The sequence below is a fragment of the Lutra lutra genome, chromosome X (assembly GCF_902655055.1).
Source record: "Lutra lutra chromosome X, mLutLut1.2, whole genome shotgun sequence".
NCBI lineage: Eukaryota > Metazoa > Chordata > Mammalia > Carnivora > Mustelidae > Lutra > Lutra lutra.
In genome coordinates this window covers 53,432,513-53,449,464 of record NC_062296.1, presented here as the reverse complement: position 1 = coordinate 53,449,464, position 16,952 = coordinate 53,432,513, and the positions used below count along the sequence as shown (strand labels likewise).

The following is a 16,952-nucleotide window of genomic DNA, read 5'->3' as shown; positions in this document are numbered from 1 at the left end:
TAAGATTAGCATCTGAGCCAAACACCCAGGGGAAAAAGTCAGAATATAATTTTCCTGAAAGTAATGACCACAGACACAGGCCACAACTAATTTAGGGAGGTTAGGAATTGGTTTATAAATAAATCTCTAGAGCAAAGAATACATGGAAGCCTAAAGAGCTGGTAAGTCAGAATGTCAACAAGCTCAGGCCTAAGGCCTTTGGTCTATCAGGAGGACCCAAAACAAATGTGAAATAGGCAGGAAAGGAACAAGAAAGAACAGGTACATACTTGGTCTTATTATCAGGGTTGCCTTCTCCTTTCCCAATCTCTCATCAATCTGCAGTTCATCATCTGAATCCAAGTCAAATTCATCCTCCATCACCTGTTCTGCCACCAGCCTAGCTTTGTCTGCCTTCTTCGTGAGCTTGGCTCGCCGAGACTTAGATAAAGTTTTTACCCTCTTGGTACTAAAAAGAAAGAGAAGAAGAGCATAAAGATAGTCACTTTCAATATTATTAAAATGGCAACTCCCCCCAAATCGGTCTATAGATTCAATGCAATCCCTATCAAAATCTAGCTAATCTCTTTTATAGAAATTAATAAGCTGATACTAAAATGTATATAGGCACACAGAGGACTTAATATGGCCAAAAGAATTTTGAAAAAGAACAAAGTTGGAGGATTTATCTGCTAAATTTCCAAAATTTACTAAAAAGCAACAGTAGTCAAGGGAGTGTGTTGCTAGCAAAAGATAGACACATACATCAATGGAACACAGCTGTGAGTCAAGAACCAACTCTTTAATTTACAGTCATTAATTTCTGCCAAAGATGCTAAGGCAGGGGCACCTGGGTGGCTCAGTGGGTTAAGCCTCTGCCTTCGGCTCAGGTCATGATCTCAGGGACCTGGGATCGAGCCCCACATCGGGTTCTCTGCTCAGCAGGGAGCCTGCTTCCCTCTCTCTCTCTCTCTGCCTGTCTCTCTGCCTACTTGTGCTCTCCGTCTGTCAAATAAATAAATATTTTTTAAAAAGATGCTAAGGCAGTTCAGTGGGGAAAGGATGGTCTTTTCAACAAATGGTGCTGAGATAACTGGGTATCACATGCAAAGAAATGAATGTGGATTCTTACCTCACATCACACACAAAAATTAACTCAAAATGGATCCTAGATCTAAATGTAAAAAATAAAACTATAAAACTTCTAGAAAAAAATAAAGGAAACTATCTTTAATGACCTGGAATTAGGTAAAATTCAAAACATTTGTGCTTCAAAAGATACCACTAAGAAAATGAAAAGACAAGCCATAGAAAGACTGGGAGGAAATATTTGCAAATCATTTATTTGGGAAAGGATCTGCACCCAGAATAGTTAAGTAACGGTTAGAACCCAATAATAAGACAAACAAGGCAATTTAAAAATGAGCAAAAGATCTGAAAAGACATTTCTCTAAAGATGATATACAAATGGCCAATAATCACACAAAAAGATGCTCAATATCATTAGTTACTAGGGAAATGCAAATCCAAACCACAATGAGATACCACTTAATATCCATTAGAATGGCTATAATAAAAAAGACAAACAGTAACAATTGTTAGCCAGTATATTGCTGGTGGGAATGTAAAGTGGAACAGACACTTCGGAATAAATTTTGGCGGTTTCTCGAAGAGTTAAGTATTAAGTTACCATTTGACCCAAAATTTCACTCCTAAGTGAAAAACGGAAACATATCTGTAACAAAAACTTGTACGTGAATGCTCATAGCACCATTATCCACAACAGCCAAAAAGTGAAATCAATCCAAATAACCGTCCACTAGTTAATGGATAAACAAAATGTGGTATATATCCATACAATGGTGTACTATTCAAAAATAAAAAGGAGTCAGTTAACGATAAACACTACACCATGAATGAATCAAAAACGTTATGCTAAGTGCAAGAAGCCAGACATAGAAGACCACACGTTATGTTATTCCATTTATATGGTATGTCTAGAAAAGGCCAGTCTAGGGAGACAGAAAGTAGATTAGTGGTTGCTTGGGCCTGTGGAAGAGAACCAAAGGTAAGTGAGTATGAGTGATCTTCTTGTGGTGATAGGAATGTTCTAAAATTGGACTGTGATGATAGTTGCACGTTCTTTAAATTTACTAAAAGTCATTTAATTGTATACTTAAAGCAGGTTAATTGTATGGTATGTAAAGTATACCTCAAAAAAGCTGTTAAAAATATATAAAGGAAATGGGAAAAACTAAGAAATGGGCTTATGTAATCCCATTAGATATGGTAAACAGTATTAACCAGTACAAACTGATGAAATAAACCTTATAGTTAAAAAAGAAACAAGCTTTTGGCAAATCAGTCTTCCTGATACATACATTCAGCAAGCAGTCATTTGGTGAACCGGCTTTCAGTAAACTGGCTGACATTAAACTGACCTGTTTTCTACTTCACAGGGTTTTAGGAGGTTTAAATGAGCTAATGCAGAAACCAACACATGGCAAGCGCCCAACAGCAGCTAACCTTATAATTAAGTTCTCTAGGCCTCAGTTTCCACATTAATAAAATGGGGATAACAACACTTACCTTTCAGGGCTGTTGTGAGGACTAAAGAAAATAATGTACTAAACAGCTAAGATAAAGTCTGATGCAGAGCAGGAGCTCAATAAATGGTAGCTATTTATACCCTGATCTTTTATTAACTTTTAAATATGAAAAATGTCAAACAAATAAAAATATAAAACTAACTCTCATGTACCTTCCACCCAGCTAAGTTCCAGCAATTATCAACATACAGCCAATCTTGTTTCATCCACACTTCAGTCCTTGTGAAACACTGGATGATTTTGGAGAAAAGCCCAGACATAATGTCATATTGTCTGTAAATATTTCTGTATCTTGTCTCTCTAGGTTCACTTAACTATAGTCTCTGGCAGCTGCAGGAGGTAACAGAAGCAGCATAAAGACTAGTGGGAAAGGGGAAAATGTCTCATGTCCTCAACAGCTGTTACAGGCTGGACCCTTAGGACTCTGAATTTTCTCCTCCCCAGGAGACCAATGATGGACCAAGGCAATGCTCAACAGTCGCTCTACTATTGTTTAGTAACTAGGTCCCAAACCCCAAGAATAGCCGTGCTGCTTTCAGAATCTGCCCTACTCTCACACTCCCTTTTTCCTTATCTCCCAGCCAGGTGGACCTACTGCACTTGCCCTTGGGATCCCAAGACCTTTTCCCACAAAAAGGCTATGAAGGTATTCTTGGCGCTTGTGTTCCTATACTATTGGTACTCTACTTGACTCTGGACCGCTCCTGTCTGGTGCTCTGAGTGTCCAGATGACCACTCTCACTGTCTTCCTCTGCCTCTCTACATGTTCCAGGGTTTCTGATGACCCACTTAGCTTCTGGCTATACCCATACCATCTTCACCACACTACCAGCATCTCCTTTCATCTTCAACATTTTAGTGAAAGAGCTACCACTGATTAAGCATTTACTATGTGCCAGGCCCTGTGATAAGCACCCTACATACATTATCTCATTTAGTCCTCCAACAACTCTAGGGTAATCTATAGAAGAGATATAATATCTATAGAAGAGATATATCTATAGAAGAGATATAATGAGGACACTGAGGTGCAGGGTTAATTAACCTGCCAAGATCACACAGTGAATTCGTGTCAGAGCTGGGACCCAAACTCAGGACTGTCTGCTTCCGAAGCCTGTGCTTTTTGTGGTGAACACTTAGATTTTATTCTTTTAGAAAGTGTTCTGTTAGAAATTATTTTAAGAAAAGCAATACATGCTTATTGTACAAAATTCAAATGCTACTGAAGTGAAAATTTCCTCTCCTGGCTCCCTTATCCTACTTTCCAGAGATAACTACTCTTACAAGTTTGGTGTGACAAGTATAAAATATATAACAAATATATTTGCATAAATATGTATGATTATCCCTAGAAGAAAATCATTGACACTAGTTGTCCATGGGGAAGGGAACTGGGGAACAGAGAGGGGTGGGAACAAAATTTTTCACACTGTACTATTGCATACTTTTTAAATTTTAAGCTGCAAATACTAAATTTTAAACCTCTTCGAAAAAGTTTTATTAAAAATAAAGAATCTATGCCACTTTTCTACACAAGCATACATACACACATGCACACACACCTTTTTTTAAAAATAAAATACAACTATTACTATGTATTATTTTGTGACCTGATTTTTTCACTTAAGAATATATCTTGGACACCTTTCCATGCCAACAGATTTTAAACTCATTTTCTCTAACAGCTACAGGGTATTCTATTCATTTAACCAACTCTTATTGACAAACACATTTCTAATTACTTACTATTAGAAACAACGATGCTACGAACACTGAACATTTCTCGTAACACACCTGTGCAAATATTTCTGCAAAATTCCTAAAAATCTAATAGCAAAAGGTATATAAGAAACTAATGCTCTTAATCAGCATGCTATATTCCCCTCTTATTTCTGCCAGTGGTTCTGACCCACTGACTTTCTGAAATTTCTAAAACTCATATAAAATTTTTCTCAGACTGCCAATTAGATTCCAGGCCTCTCCCCCAATGCTACCATGGTTGTTCTCTGAACTAAGCAATGATACCTGATGATATCTGGGTATTTCCCCAAGTACGGTCCCTCCCCCACTCATTTCCCAGACCCAGGTCCCAACTCCATGCCCTGTTTCAGTGACATGTTGCCACTGACAGTCCCAGTTATCTCTGTGTTCCTTCTTCCCACCTCACCTGCCATTAGACATCAACAGGGCCAGCGGGCCCTCATTCCCATCAAGGTCCAAGTCTGGCGAGTCATCATCTGAGTCATTCAGGCAGGTACCAGTGATGTTGAACTGCAGGAGGAGGAGGCTCAGTTGTCACCTGTCTGGGACTCACAAGTGAATCCTGATGACCAGTTCCTTCCGGTTTCACTGGCTGAGTTCACTGTTAAAACCACCTGAACCAAGGCTTCCTGCTACACTGTCCCCCCAGCCCCACCCCAAATGATCGCAAATGATCACAGGTTGAGAATGTATGGCTACCTCAGGGGAAACCTATCAATCTTGTAAAATGTGTTCCCTTTTGAAGAGGGAGAGCATCTTCACGTGCCCATGGAGAGCACACAATCTTAAAGCAAGGTGGAGCCCTGGAGAAGGGCTTTACTTAAGGACCTGTTCAAGACTCCAACCTGACACTCATATACCATGTTCTTAAATGTCATTCCCATCTAGCACTTCAAGATTCAGCTGAAGTGTCATGTCTTCTGAGAAGAGCTGCGGACCATCACTCCTACCCAGATAAACTCATCCCCCCTCTGTGTTTGAGGGTCCCCCACACACCCTTGATTACAGCATCCTCCATACCTCATTGCACTCATTTGTTTTTATGCCTGTCTTTCTCACTAGCCTGCCAGTCTCTTGAGGGTAACATTCACAGCACCTATCACAGTGCCCAGCACAGACAAGGTCTCAATAAATGCCTGTTAAATGAGTGGTACTGGTAGCCAAACACCAGGGGCCCTAAGGGAGGTGGGAAGACAGAACAATCCTTTTGATCCCCTGATCTTCCAAGGGACCCAAAAGGGCTGGGCTGAACCCATGGGCCAGCACCCACCTTTGCTTTCTGGGAAGAGCCTGTCTTCAGTGCCTGATGATTGTATGGGTCCATGAGATTATAGCTCAATTGGCCAGCAGGCCCCAAGGCTGAGCTCTCCTTGCCCTTTCGCTCTGCCTTCTTGAAGAGTTCCTTGGGCTTCAGGCCTTTCTTCTTTGAACCACTTTTGGAGGGCAGTGACAGCCTGGACATGGATACTGAAGTGGAATGGACTGGCCTGGTTAAGGGAATGGAGCCAGCTGGGAAGATCCTCTGCAGCCCAAAGATATTGCTCGTCTTCCCAACGTTCTGTTGGAAGATATCCTACAAGAGTATTAGTACACGACGGGGTTAGCGCTTACTCCAGGGTTCTCTCTATGCTAAGAGCAGAGGTCTGTTCATGGCACTGGCAGTACTGCCATGGAAGTGTCTTACAGATGCTCCACATCTAGATGCAACCCTAGATTTTTCACAATGAGTCGGTCATCAGGAATTTACTAGGTGGCATTTCTTTACCCAGCCACTGACAAGTAAGGAGAAGACGAGCAGAAAAAAAGCCCAGCACTACTGTCAAAATTGGAGAAAAGACTCCAAATGCAGCTGGCATGAGACAGAAAATACTTGAGTACTAAACTGTGTAGTCCCAACCCTAAGGACTGCAGGATTTGATACAGGGTCTGGTCCGAAGTCTGCTACTAACTAGCTCTGTGACCTCAGGTAAATGATCTGACTACTGTTTGTTCGACTATAAAATTAAAGGAGCAGACTGTAAAGGTGGTTGTCAGAGGTGCTCTGTGGCTCCTCTGAACTTCTTGGGAGGAGCCCTGAAGACTGGAGGTAGGTAGAAGGCAACTAAGAGGAACATGTGGAAGTCAAAGCCTCTTGCCTTCCACCTTATTGACAGCAGCTATGCTTTGATTGGTTGGATACTGACCTTCCAGGTAAGATTTCATTTGACGAAAAAAAAAAAAAAAGGTTCCATCACTTTAAAACACTTGAAAGCCAGTGGACCAGACATGATCCATCTCTCTAAGTGCTTTTCGAATGAGCCCAGGGTTTTGTATATACAAAACTGGTTTAAGCAGAAAGAGCCAGAGAAAAGGTAGGCCTTGTAACTAAACTCTGAAGGATTCTGACAGATGGGAATGGAGGAAAGGGAGGTAGGAGGTGGACAATGTAAGCTATGGTGTAGGCAGTGAAACATGCTGCAGGCTAGAAGCCCAAACTCCCAGTAACTCACTCTGACCACCCTTCAGCACAGACGTAGTGCCTATATCCTGAGTGCTAAACGGAAATTGACAGCTCCTGAGCTAAATGAGAGTTTAAGCTTCCTTAAGTCCAATTCTCCTCTGGTGCCTCTGCTACTTCACCAGCCCACACCAAGTTCTCTCTTTGCTGCAAAGTCTATTAAAAACAATGGCTCACATTTATTGAGTACTTACTCTGCCGGGCACTGTGCGAGGGGCTCTACATACATTAGCTCTCGAGCCTAACAGAACTCTGAAAAGGTGGTGTTATTCCCCCTTTACAGACAAAGATACTAAGGCTCTGAAAGGCTTGCAAGTGATGGAGCAGGAACCGGAATCCAAGTTTCTCTGAGTCTCTTACCATCTACACTTACTGCCTCGTGGTATAAGCTACCTGTTGAAAGATGGCTTTGTAATCATGTTTAATCTGGGAGAACTGTCATTTTGTAGAATGCAGAGACTGAGTCAAAATATTAAATACAGCAACTACTACTATGACCTCCACCACCCACCACTACCATGACCCACCATCAGAACTTACTGAACACTTACTATGTGCCAAGTACCATTCTTAATGCTCAGCCTGTATTACCTTATTTAACCCTTTTAACAATCCCTGAGTAGGTATAATTATCCCCACTTTAGAAACAAGGAAACTGAGGTTCAGACAGTGGACTTTGCCCAGGGTCCTCTAAAAGATTCTGAGTTCTTTGTGGACAATGAATTATTTACATATTATAAGCACCTAGCCTAATGCGAAGCACACTCGAGGCACATAATAATTATTTAAATTAATGGAGTCCTTGGTGGGGTTTTCCCAACCCTTCCCCTGGACTCTCAAGCCAACTGAAGAAGCCTGACCTGCCACTTGAGCCTTGAGGCCCTTCCCAAACGCCTCCCCTGCTCCCCTGCTTCTTACTTCCACCAGGCGGATCTCCCTAGCCAGATCTTTAATGAGCTGTACAGTCCGCACTGTCTCCGGAATCTCATCCTCGTGGTCTGGCAGAGCCTGTCAAACAAAAGGCATGAAGAATAGACCCACACATAAATAGACAACTGATTTTTGACAAAAGTACCAAGGTAATTCAATGGGGAAAGGGTAGTCTCTTTAACAACTCATACTGGACCAAATGGATACCCATATGCAAAAAAAGCAGCTCAATCCATACCTTGCACCACACACACACACACACACACACACACACACACACACACTCAAAATGGATCAAAAGCTGAAATGTAAACTCTAAAACTATAAACCCTTTAGAAGAAAACAGAGGAGAAAATCTTTGGAACCTTGGGTTAGACACCAAGATTTCTAAGGACACAAAAAGCATGAGCCTTAAAAGAAAAATAAGTTGGGCTTAATAAAAAACAAACACTTCTCTTTGAAAAACACTGTTAAGACAAACCAGAGACTGTGAGGAAATATTTGCAAAACCTGTCTTAGATAAAGGACAGTGTCAAGGCGTGTTGAGTAACTCTGTGGTGGGCTTGGGCCATACCCCTCAAAAAGTCAAGAACCTGGAGGAGACCCCTGGGGACAACCTGGCCTCTCCACTTTTAAGGACAGAGCTCAGGTCTGAGCAGCTACAGGTCCAGTGCTAGCTCCACAGCAACCTCAGCTGAGACCTCTTGGGTGTCTCACTTTAAATTTATTTGCAATCTTTTTGAATCCTCAAGATTTACATCTTTATGTAGACAGAGCTCTCAGGCTTTTCCCTTGTGATTTCTTCCACCAGTTTTCACTTCACTTCTGCATGCAGAGGACTGACAAAACTTCTTCAGCATTACCTTATTTACCATGGCTTTGATTCTTTTTTTCTTTAATTCTTTTAAGCCATCTGGAATCTATTTTGGTGGCTGGACAGGGGTGGGGTCTGAGAACCCATGTGATCCAGCTGGATAAATGTAATAGCTCCCTCCTCCTGGCCCAGGGGCTCTGGAAAGGTGAGGGAGCAAGTACCCCCCCATGGAAATCATCTTCATTTCACAAAAGACTACTTCCATGAGATGAGAATGGGCTCCTCAGATCTGTGTTCTACTCTTCTCCAGCTCCCTCTGGCCACGCTATTTGGGGCCATCCTGGCTCAAGGCATGAGTAATCAGGACTCACTCCCCTCCCTTTTGTTGTTCCTGGGGCAGAGTCACTCTAAAGTTCACTTCATTGAACTTTCATTGAACATTTTTAGAAATGAAACCTAAGGTAGCCACACCTGAGGGATATGGAGAAAACAGAAGACTAGGCTAAGGCCCAGGTATAGGTATGTTCAGGGAGAAAAGAAGGCCCAAAATATGAAGTCCAAGGATATCTGAGGGAAGGCCGGGAACGGGAATGGGGAGGTTGTGCAAATTAAGCCTACAATGGCTGAAAGGTCTCCTTAAGCCACTGTACGCAAGGGGAAAGTCTGTAAAGAATATCAAAAGCATAAGGAAATATACTGATATTTCTTCTTTTACTTTGTTGCATTTCTTAAAATTTTTTTAAAGTCAACATTTTGAGTAGGTAATCCATTTACATAGCTCAAAAATTGAACAATATAAAAAGATACACATTGAAAAGCCTCAAAATATATTTGTCCCCACCATAAGTGTCATTACCCCACACCCACAGGTAACCACCTTTATTACTGTCTTCTGCATCCCTCCAGATTGTGTCTGCAGGCAAATACAAGCACATAAAAAATCCTATTCTTGTTTCCCCCCCCACCTTTTAACACATAAGGTGGCACATCACACACATGGTTGTACACGTTTACTTGACAAATTCTAGAGATCTTTCCAAGTCAGTACAGAGAAAACTTCCTTAATCTCTTTTATAGCTGTTTCGTATTCAATTGGATAGATGGATTTTGGTGTTATTTCTAAAAGCCATTTTGGCAGTATGCGTCAAGAGCCTTACATTTTTTCATATACTTTGTGCCAGTAATTGCTCTTCTAGGAATCTATCCTGAAGAAACAATCAAAAGATGAGGGACAAAGTTTGGTGCAAGCACACAGTCACTGCATGATTTGCTGTAACTACTCCCCCAAATAAATAAAGCAACAATAAACAAGTGGTGAGGTAATAAGGACAGTACATCCTTGTAAAAGAATATCATTTAACTATTAAATGTTTGTGGAGAACTTTGAGGACACAGGAAAATGAACATAAGCCAATAAACTCAGATACAAAACTGAATGTACAGAGTGATAGCAATCATGTTTTTTAAATGCATATAAAAAGACCAGAAGAAAATATAACCAAATGTTAATGTTAATTCCGAGTGTTAAAATTACAGGTGATGTTTTTCCCTCCTTATACTCTTCTTCATTTTTTCTAATTCTCTAGAATAAGCATGTGTTACTTTTTATAATCAGAAAGAAAGGTTTTAAAAATGTTATCCGGGAGTCCTAGTTCAGTCCTTTATTCTAACCCCAGGAGCCCACAAGCCTCCCTGGTCTCTACCACCTCCCTGAAGCATCTACCCAAAGCAAGCCTCTACTGAGGGCAGAACTCTAGAGGAAGTAGAGAAAAAGCGTATTTACTTCTTTCCTTGTCCAGGCTCTAAAGGCCAAGTTCAGAGCTTTGCCACCATGGACCAGATAGGATGCTGGGTGCCTCCTATTCTCTCGCAAACCTAAAGGGGGAAAAAGGAAGGCAGAAGGTCAATGAAGCCATGTGGGGAAGTGAAGGACTTGTTACTTTTTTTCAGGCAACCAGATAAAGTACTCAACGTTCTAAGCACAACTCCAGATCTCAGTTCTTATAATAGTGTTCATTTAATAAGTACCTACTATATGCCAGGCATTTAATATCTACTATCTCACCCATCCTCTAAGCCAAGTATCATTATCCTCACTTTACAGTTCAGGAAACTGAAGCTCAGAGAGGCAAAGAGACTTAACCAAGGGGACATACCCAGTAAGAGCCAGAGCTAAGACCACGAATCTGAGGCCTGAATCTGAATCCTTCCACCACACTGGAAGTGCTCTGCCTCTTGGGTTTCAAAATGCAACCACACTCAGGAAGACCTTGATTGCCACCTACACAGAGCTGAAGGGCCATTAATAAATGCTCTCATTCTGAGTTACTCCAGGAGGAGGTTATGACAAATAGCTGGATTTTGGCTCAATACAGAATCTTCTACTGAACCGAGCTGTTCTGAACAGGTAATAACTGGTTAGTCATCTAGCCTCTGACTGAACACTTAAGTGACAGCCTGTCTAGGTAGCAGAATAAGGGCATGAAGTAGTGGGTAGGAGACTGTACTCACTGGCCTCTGAGATCTTTTTTTAGATTTAATTTAACTTATTTATTTGAGAGAGAGAATGTGTGTGCATGCGAGCAGGGAGAGGAACAGAGCGGGGAGGAAGGGGAAAGAATCTCAAGCAGACTCCACACTGAGCACAAAGCCGAACACAAGGCTTTATCTCATGGCCCTGAGGTCACAACCTGAGATGAAAACAAGAGTCAGATGCTTAACCCGACCGAGCCACCCAGGCACCCCTGCCTCTGAGGTTCTTGGTAACTCTAAAATACTGATTCCTCATGGCCAAGTTACCTTGAAGAATCTCAGGTCTGAGCAAGGGAGCTGCTCTAATTCAAAACAGACCAGAAAATCCCAGCAGTTTGGCTTCTATCTGGGCTGATACCTGGGAACCAACACAATGATGCCAGGCTGGTGAGGACTGGGCCTTGTCCCCATTCCATAGGAAGCACTTTCAGGAAACTCTGAGATTGTCCAGATTGTTTTACTTTAATTATCAGGAACTAGGGATAATTTCATTGTAATGCAATTTTCTTAGCCACCTTTGCTAAATAAAGTTAAAATCCATTTTCTACCTTACATTATACTTAGTAAAAGAGCCAATCTTAAAAGTTCAAACACTATAGGATTCCATTTTTATAGCTCTCTTGAAATGACAAAACTACAGAGATAGAAAACAGATCAGTGGTTTCCAGAAGTTATGGATAGTGCAAGGGGAAAGAATGGGTGAGATGATAAAGGGGTAGCACTAGAGGGTCTCTGTGGTGATGGAACAGTACTGTATCTTCTTTGAGGTGATGGTTACATGCGTGTACACACACGTGCATGTGCATGCTCAGGGAAGCAGGCCAAAAGGGGCAGCTAGTAAAGGGATCCATACCTCGAAAGATGTCCAGGATGTGCTTTCCCACATACCAACAGATGGTCTCAAAGTTAGGAAACTTGAAGAGGTCTGCTGTGCTCAGCCGTTTCTCAATCTCATAGGCTCTAGAAGAAATAGGCACAACAACAATGATGATAACATGGATCCTGTTTACTGAGCACCTACTAAATATGGGGTTATGAAATGCTTTGTACCCACTACCTCTAATCCTCACAACTACCCTGTAAAATCCAACTTTGTGGGTTAGGGAACTTGAGCACAAAGATTATGTGACTTGCCCAAAGTCACATAAACAACTAAGTGAGGAAGGATTATTCATCCCTACACTGATCATTGTAAGGAACCAGGACCTATTCCTTTCTGATCATCTTGCCTCCTCCAATGCTGCACTTCTCACTATAGGGGAGAACCTAAGGACTCTAGCAGATGGGAATGGCCAACTTGGGATCACAACAGCTTCAGCACTCACTTGAGCTGCATTTCGATGTTAAGGCTGTGCAAGAAGTTCCCTCCAAAGGCAAGGCAGTCCACTGGGGTCAGCACAGCATGGATCCATCCTGCAGTGTAACATGGCAAAATCATAGCTGGCAGAGGGCCTTACTTCCTCTGGACATCACTGCCCCAACTCAGCTCAAACACAACTTCTCAGAACAGCTAATCTGGCAGTGACTCAGAAAGTTCTAGTTTCTCTACTCTCCCAATACCCATTCTGCCACCATTATAACCCTGAACTGGACCAATTTATGGGGTTATTAAACTCCTTCTACTTCCCTCCTCTAGACTTCAAATCTCTCTGTTTTGCCCATCTGCTCTCTCAGCTCTTAGAAGGGCATTACCTCCTTGCCAAGTCTCCCCCTTCTAACTTTACTCTAGGTAAAACAAAGAGCTTTTGTGTTGAACAAACCTGAGTTCAAAGTCTGCCATTTTCTAGCTAAACATCTACTTCAAAGGTTGGTTGTGAAGTATGCACCTAGTTGGAACTCAATTATTTTCCTTGCCCTTGACTCTACACTGCCTTCTGAGACCTTCTAATTTTTCTTCTTAAACCTCTTTCATATTCATCTCCCTTTCCCCATCCATCCATCCAACCAGTGCCTTGGTTCAAAACCCTCATTACCTGTCACCTAGGCTATTTGAAACAGCCTCCAAACTGGCTCCTCTATACCAGCAGTTCCCAAGGTATGGTTCAGGGAATCCTGGGGCTCCCTGAGACTCCTTGAGGGCACATGTAAGGTCAAAACTATGCTTATGATGATACTAAGAAGCTATTTGTCTTTTTCACCCTCATTCTCTCACAGGTATACAGTGTAGTTTTCCAGAGGGTAAATGACATGATAACACAACATGCAGAAGCACTCTTGAGAATCTAGTCATTTTCTATTAATCCAGACATTAAAAATGTTTGCAAAAATGTAACTGTCACTCTTCTCCTTACATTTCTTGATTTGAAAAGTTATTTTTCACAAAAATTATTATTCATGCTAACATGTAATGAGTTTATTACTTCTCAAATGAGTTAAACAAATATTTTTAAATTTTCTCAGTTTTGATTTATAATGTAAATATTGATGAATATAAACCACATAAATAAAAGCCTTGGGGTCCTCAGTAATATTAAAAAGTATAAAGGGGTCCTGAGTCCAGAGTGTTTACAAACCACTACTCTATACCAATCTCAATCTCTGAAGTCTATCCTCCACATCTTGACTCTAAAATACAAATCTGCCCATGTCATCCCTGCTCAAAATACTTCAATAAAATGTACATCCACAGGAGAATGGATAAATTGCCATATACTCATACAATGGAATATTGGAAAGTAAGTAAAATGAGTGAACATGTACCAAAATGAATCTCATAATCATAGTGTTCAGAGAAAAAAGCAAGTTGGGAAGAATTACCTAATATGATTCCATTTATATAACATTCAAAAACAGTAAAACAATACTAGCTATTGACTTGATGAGCCATGACCTGTATAATAAAGGAATAGAAATGCATGAGGATAATAATTGCCAACTTCAGAACAATGGCTAGCTCAGAGAGGGAAAAATGGGAATGGAATTGAGGAGAGGCTTCAAATATATTTGTCATATTTTATCTTTTTAGTTGGCCTATAAACACGTAAATGTTTATTACATTATTCTTTATATCTTTTGCTACATAAACAAATAAAACTTCAATGGTTCTCCAGTCACCTCTGGGGTAAGTTCAATCTGCCTATCTTTTCAGCTTCACTTCCTCCTTGATCTCTATGCTCCTGTATGCATGAACTACTTCAAACAGCCTTGCTTTGCTTATGCCTTTCTCTATGTCTGAGAGGACTCTTCTGCCTTTCTTTCCTTGGTCAGTCCATACTTACCTGTGAGGTGTCACTCCTCTGAGAAGATTTTCACAAACTTCCAGCTAGGCTAAATGCTCTTCTCCATACTCCCACAGCTTGTGGTAAATGCCTCTATTATGGCTATTAGAACATGATACTGAAATGGCCTACTGACCTTTTGTCTGTAGCACCTAACCCCATGTGGGTGTACTCAGTAGACATGCAATACTTGTGGAACTAAGTAGATTTTACCCAGTTCATGGAACTTCATACCAATAAGTGAATTAATCCAACTCAAATCTCTGGTAGGCAAATTCAATTAATCAAACAGTTATTAAATGCCCAGTGTAGAAAAGGTATTTTGTGACACCCTATTAGGCAAAGGACTAAAAGATGAATAAATGAATTAATAAATGCCTAGGCACAGAAAAGAGAAAAGCAGGTGGGTACGGGGGAAGGTAACGTGCCTCAGCACATATTAAACATTGTATATAAAACCAATGTAATCAAATCAACATGATATTGATATATGAACAGATAAATAGGTCTGTGCAACAGAAAAGAAAATCCAGCATTATACAGTATCATATCAGACAAAGATGTGAGATCTATATGGCAGTCTTATTTTATTTTCTTAAAGATTTTATTTATTTGAGAGAGAATGAGCAAGCACACTAGTGGAGGGAGGCAGAGGGAAAAGGACAAACAGATTCCCCATTGAGCAGGGAGCCCGACCTAGGGCTCGATCGCAGGACCCTGGGATCATGACCTGAGCTGAAGGCAGTCACTTAACCAACTAAGCCACTCAGGCACCCCATCTGACAATTTTAAAGGAGCTATCATAAGAATGCTTCAGTGAACAATTATAAACATGTTTGCAGCAAAAAAAAGAAAAAGAGAAGATATAAATAAGAAACAAATGGATGTTTTAGAACTGGAAAGTTCTGTATCTGAAAAAAATAATGAAAGAGTTGGACTCAACAGAAGAATAAAGACAATGGAGAAAAGAATCAGAAAACTTTAAAGACAGAATAGAAAGTACTCCGCATAAACAAAAGAGAGAAAACAGAAAAAAATAAATTCAGGGACCTGTGGGACTACAACAAAATATATATAGCATTCATATAATCAGAGACCCAAAAGAAAAGAAGTTAGAGTATGGGACTGAAAAAGCATTCAGAAATAACAGCTAAAAATTTCTTCACTAATATGACAAAAAATATAAACCTACACATTCAGGAAGCTCAATGAACACATTTATTGTAAACCCAAAGGAATACACGCCAAGACACATTATAGTCAAACTGCGAGAAACTAAAGAAAAAAAGAAATAACAAAGAGCAAGAAATGACACATATAAGGGAAAAAACAATTTGAATGACGGCCAAAATCTCATGAGAAACCATGGAAGTCAGAAGGAAGCAGCACAATATTCTTCCAAGTACTTAAAGGAAAGAACCATGAACCCAGAATTCTATATCCAGCAAAAATATCCTTTAGGAATAAAAGGGAAATCAAGACATTTACAGATGAAGGAGAACCAAGAAAATCTATTGCCAGCAGACCTACCCTAAATTCTAAACAGGGATACCTGAGTGGTTCAGCTGACTAAGCATCTGACTCTTGATTTTAGCTCAGATTGTGATCTCAGGGTTGTGAGATCAAGCCCCATGTCAGGCTTTGTGTTGGAAGCCTGCTTAAGATTCTCTCTCTCCTCCTCTCCCACCTATCACACTCTCTCTCACTAAACAAAACAAAACAAAAAAACAACAACTACAAAAACACATACACACACACTAAACAGAGAGGAAATGATAACAAACTTGGAACCCCAGGAAGAAAGAACAACAGAAAAGTAAAAACACAGATAAATACAATAGACTTTTCTTCACCTGGATATTAGAAATTATGTTTGACAGTTGAAACAAAGATTAAAACACTGTATGAGGGATCCCTGGGTGGCTCAATTGGTCAAATATCTGCCTTCAGCTCAGGTCATGATCCCAGGGTCCTGGGATCAAGCCCCACGTTGGGCTCTCTGCTCAGTGGGGAGCCTGCTTCTCCCTCTGCCTGATGTCCCCCCTGCTTGTGCAATCTCTATTTTCTCTCTCTCTAATATAATCAATAAATCTTAAAAAAATACTATATGATATGGTTCTCAGTATATGCGGAAGAAATATTTAAGACAAATAAATATATTATAAATGGGAAGGGTAAAGGGATGTGAACAGAGGTAAGGCTTCAACCCTTCCCTCCAACTGGTAAAATGTCAATTAAAATGTTAATACCAGTAGCTTATGATAAGATCTATCTTATCTATTATACATATAAATTAAAACTAGAGCAACTGCTAAATATCTATACAAACCAGAAGCTAAAAATTCATATGGAAATTCAAGGAGCCCAGAATAGCCATAATAATCTTGAAAAGGAAAAACCAAGTTCAAGGGCTGATACTTCCTGACTTCAAAATTATTACAAATGCAGGGGCGCCTGGGTGGCTCAGTGGGTTGGGCCGCTGCCTTCGGCTCAGGTCATGGTCTCGGGGTCCTGGGATCGAGTCCCGCGTCGGGCTCTCTGCTCGGCGGGGAGCCTGCTTCCCCTCTCTCTCTCTCTCTCTGCCTGCCTCTCTGTCTACTTGTGATCTCTCT

At 40.7% G+C, this 16,952-nt stretch overlaps 1 protein-coding gene across 7 annotated transcripts in view; it reads right to left on the bottom strand.

The window, feature by feature from the left end:
• PHF8 (PHD finger protein 8) overlaps positions 1-16,952 on the bottom strand; it is a 91,227-nt gene that overhangs the window by 37,314 nt on the left and 36,961 nt on the right. For 6 of the 7 annotated variants that reach the window (XM_047715471.1, XM_047715469.1, XM_047715468.1 and 3 more), the window contains exons 9-15: positions 12,448-12,535; positions 11,976-12,082; positions 10,374-10,465; positions 7,765-7,854; positions 5,620-5,922; positions 4,756-4,859; positions 270-448 (exon numbers count right to left, since the gene is read on the bottom strand). In XM_047715471.1, the coding sequence (XP_047571427.1) occupies positions 270-448; positions 4,756-4,859; positions 5,620-5,922; positions 7,765-7,854; positions 10,374-10,465; positions 11,976-12,082; positions 12,448-12,535 (963 nt within the window). The remainder of the gene's footprint in view (positions 1-269; positions 449-4,755; positions 4,860-5,619; positions 5,923-7,764; positions 7,855-10,373; positions 10,466-11,975; positions 12,083-12,447; positions 12,536-16,952) is intronic. The other variant, XM_047715472.1, reaches the window with a different exon arrangement.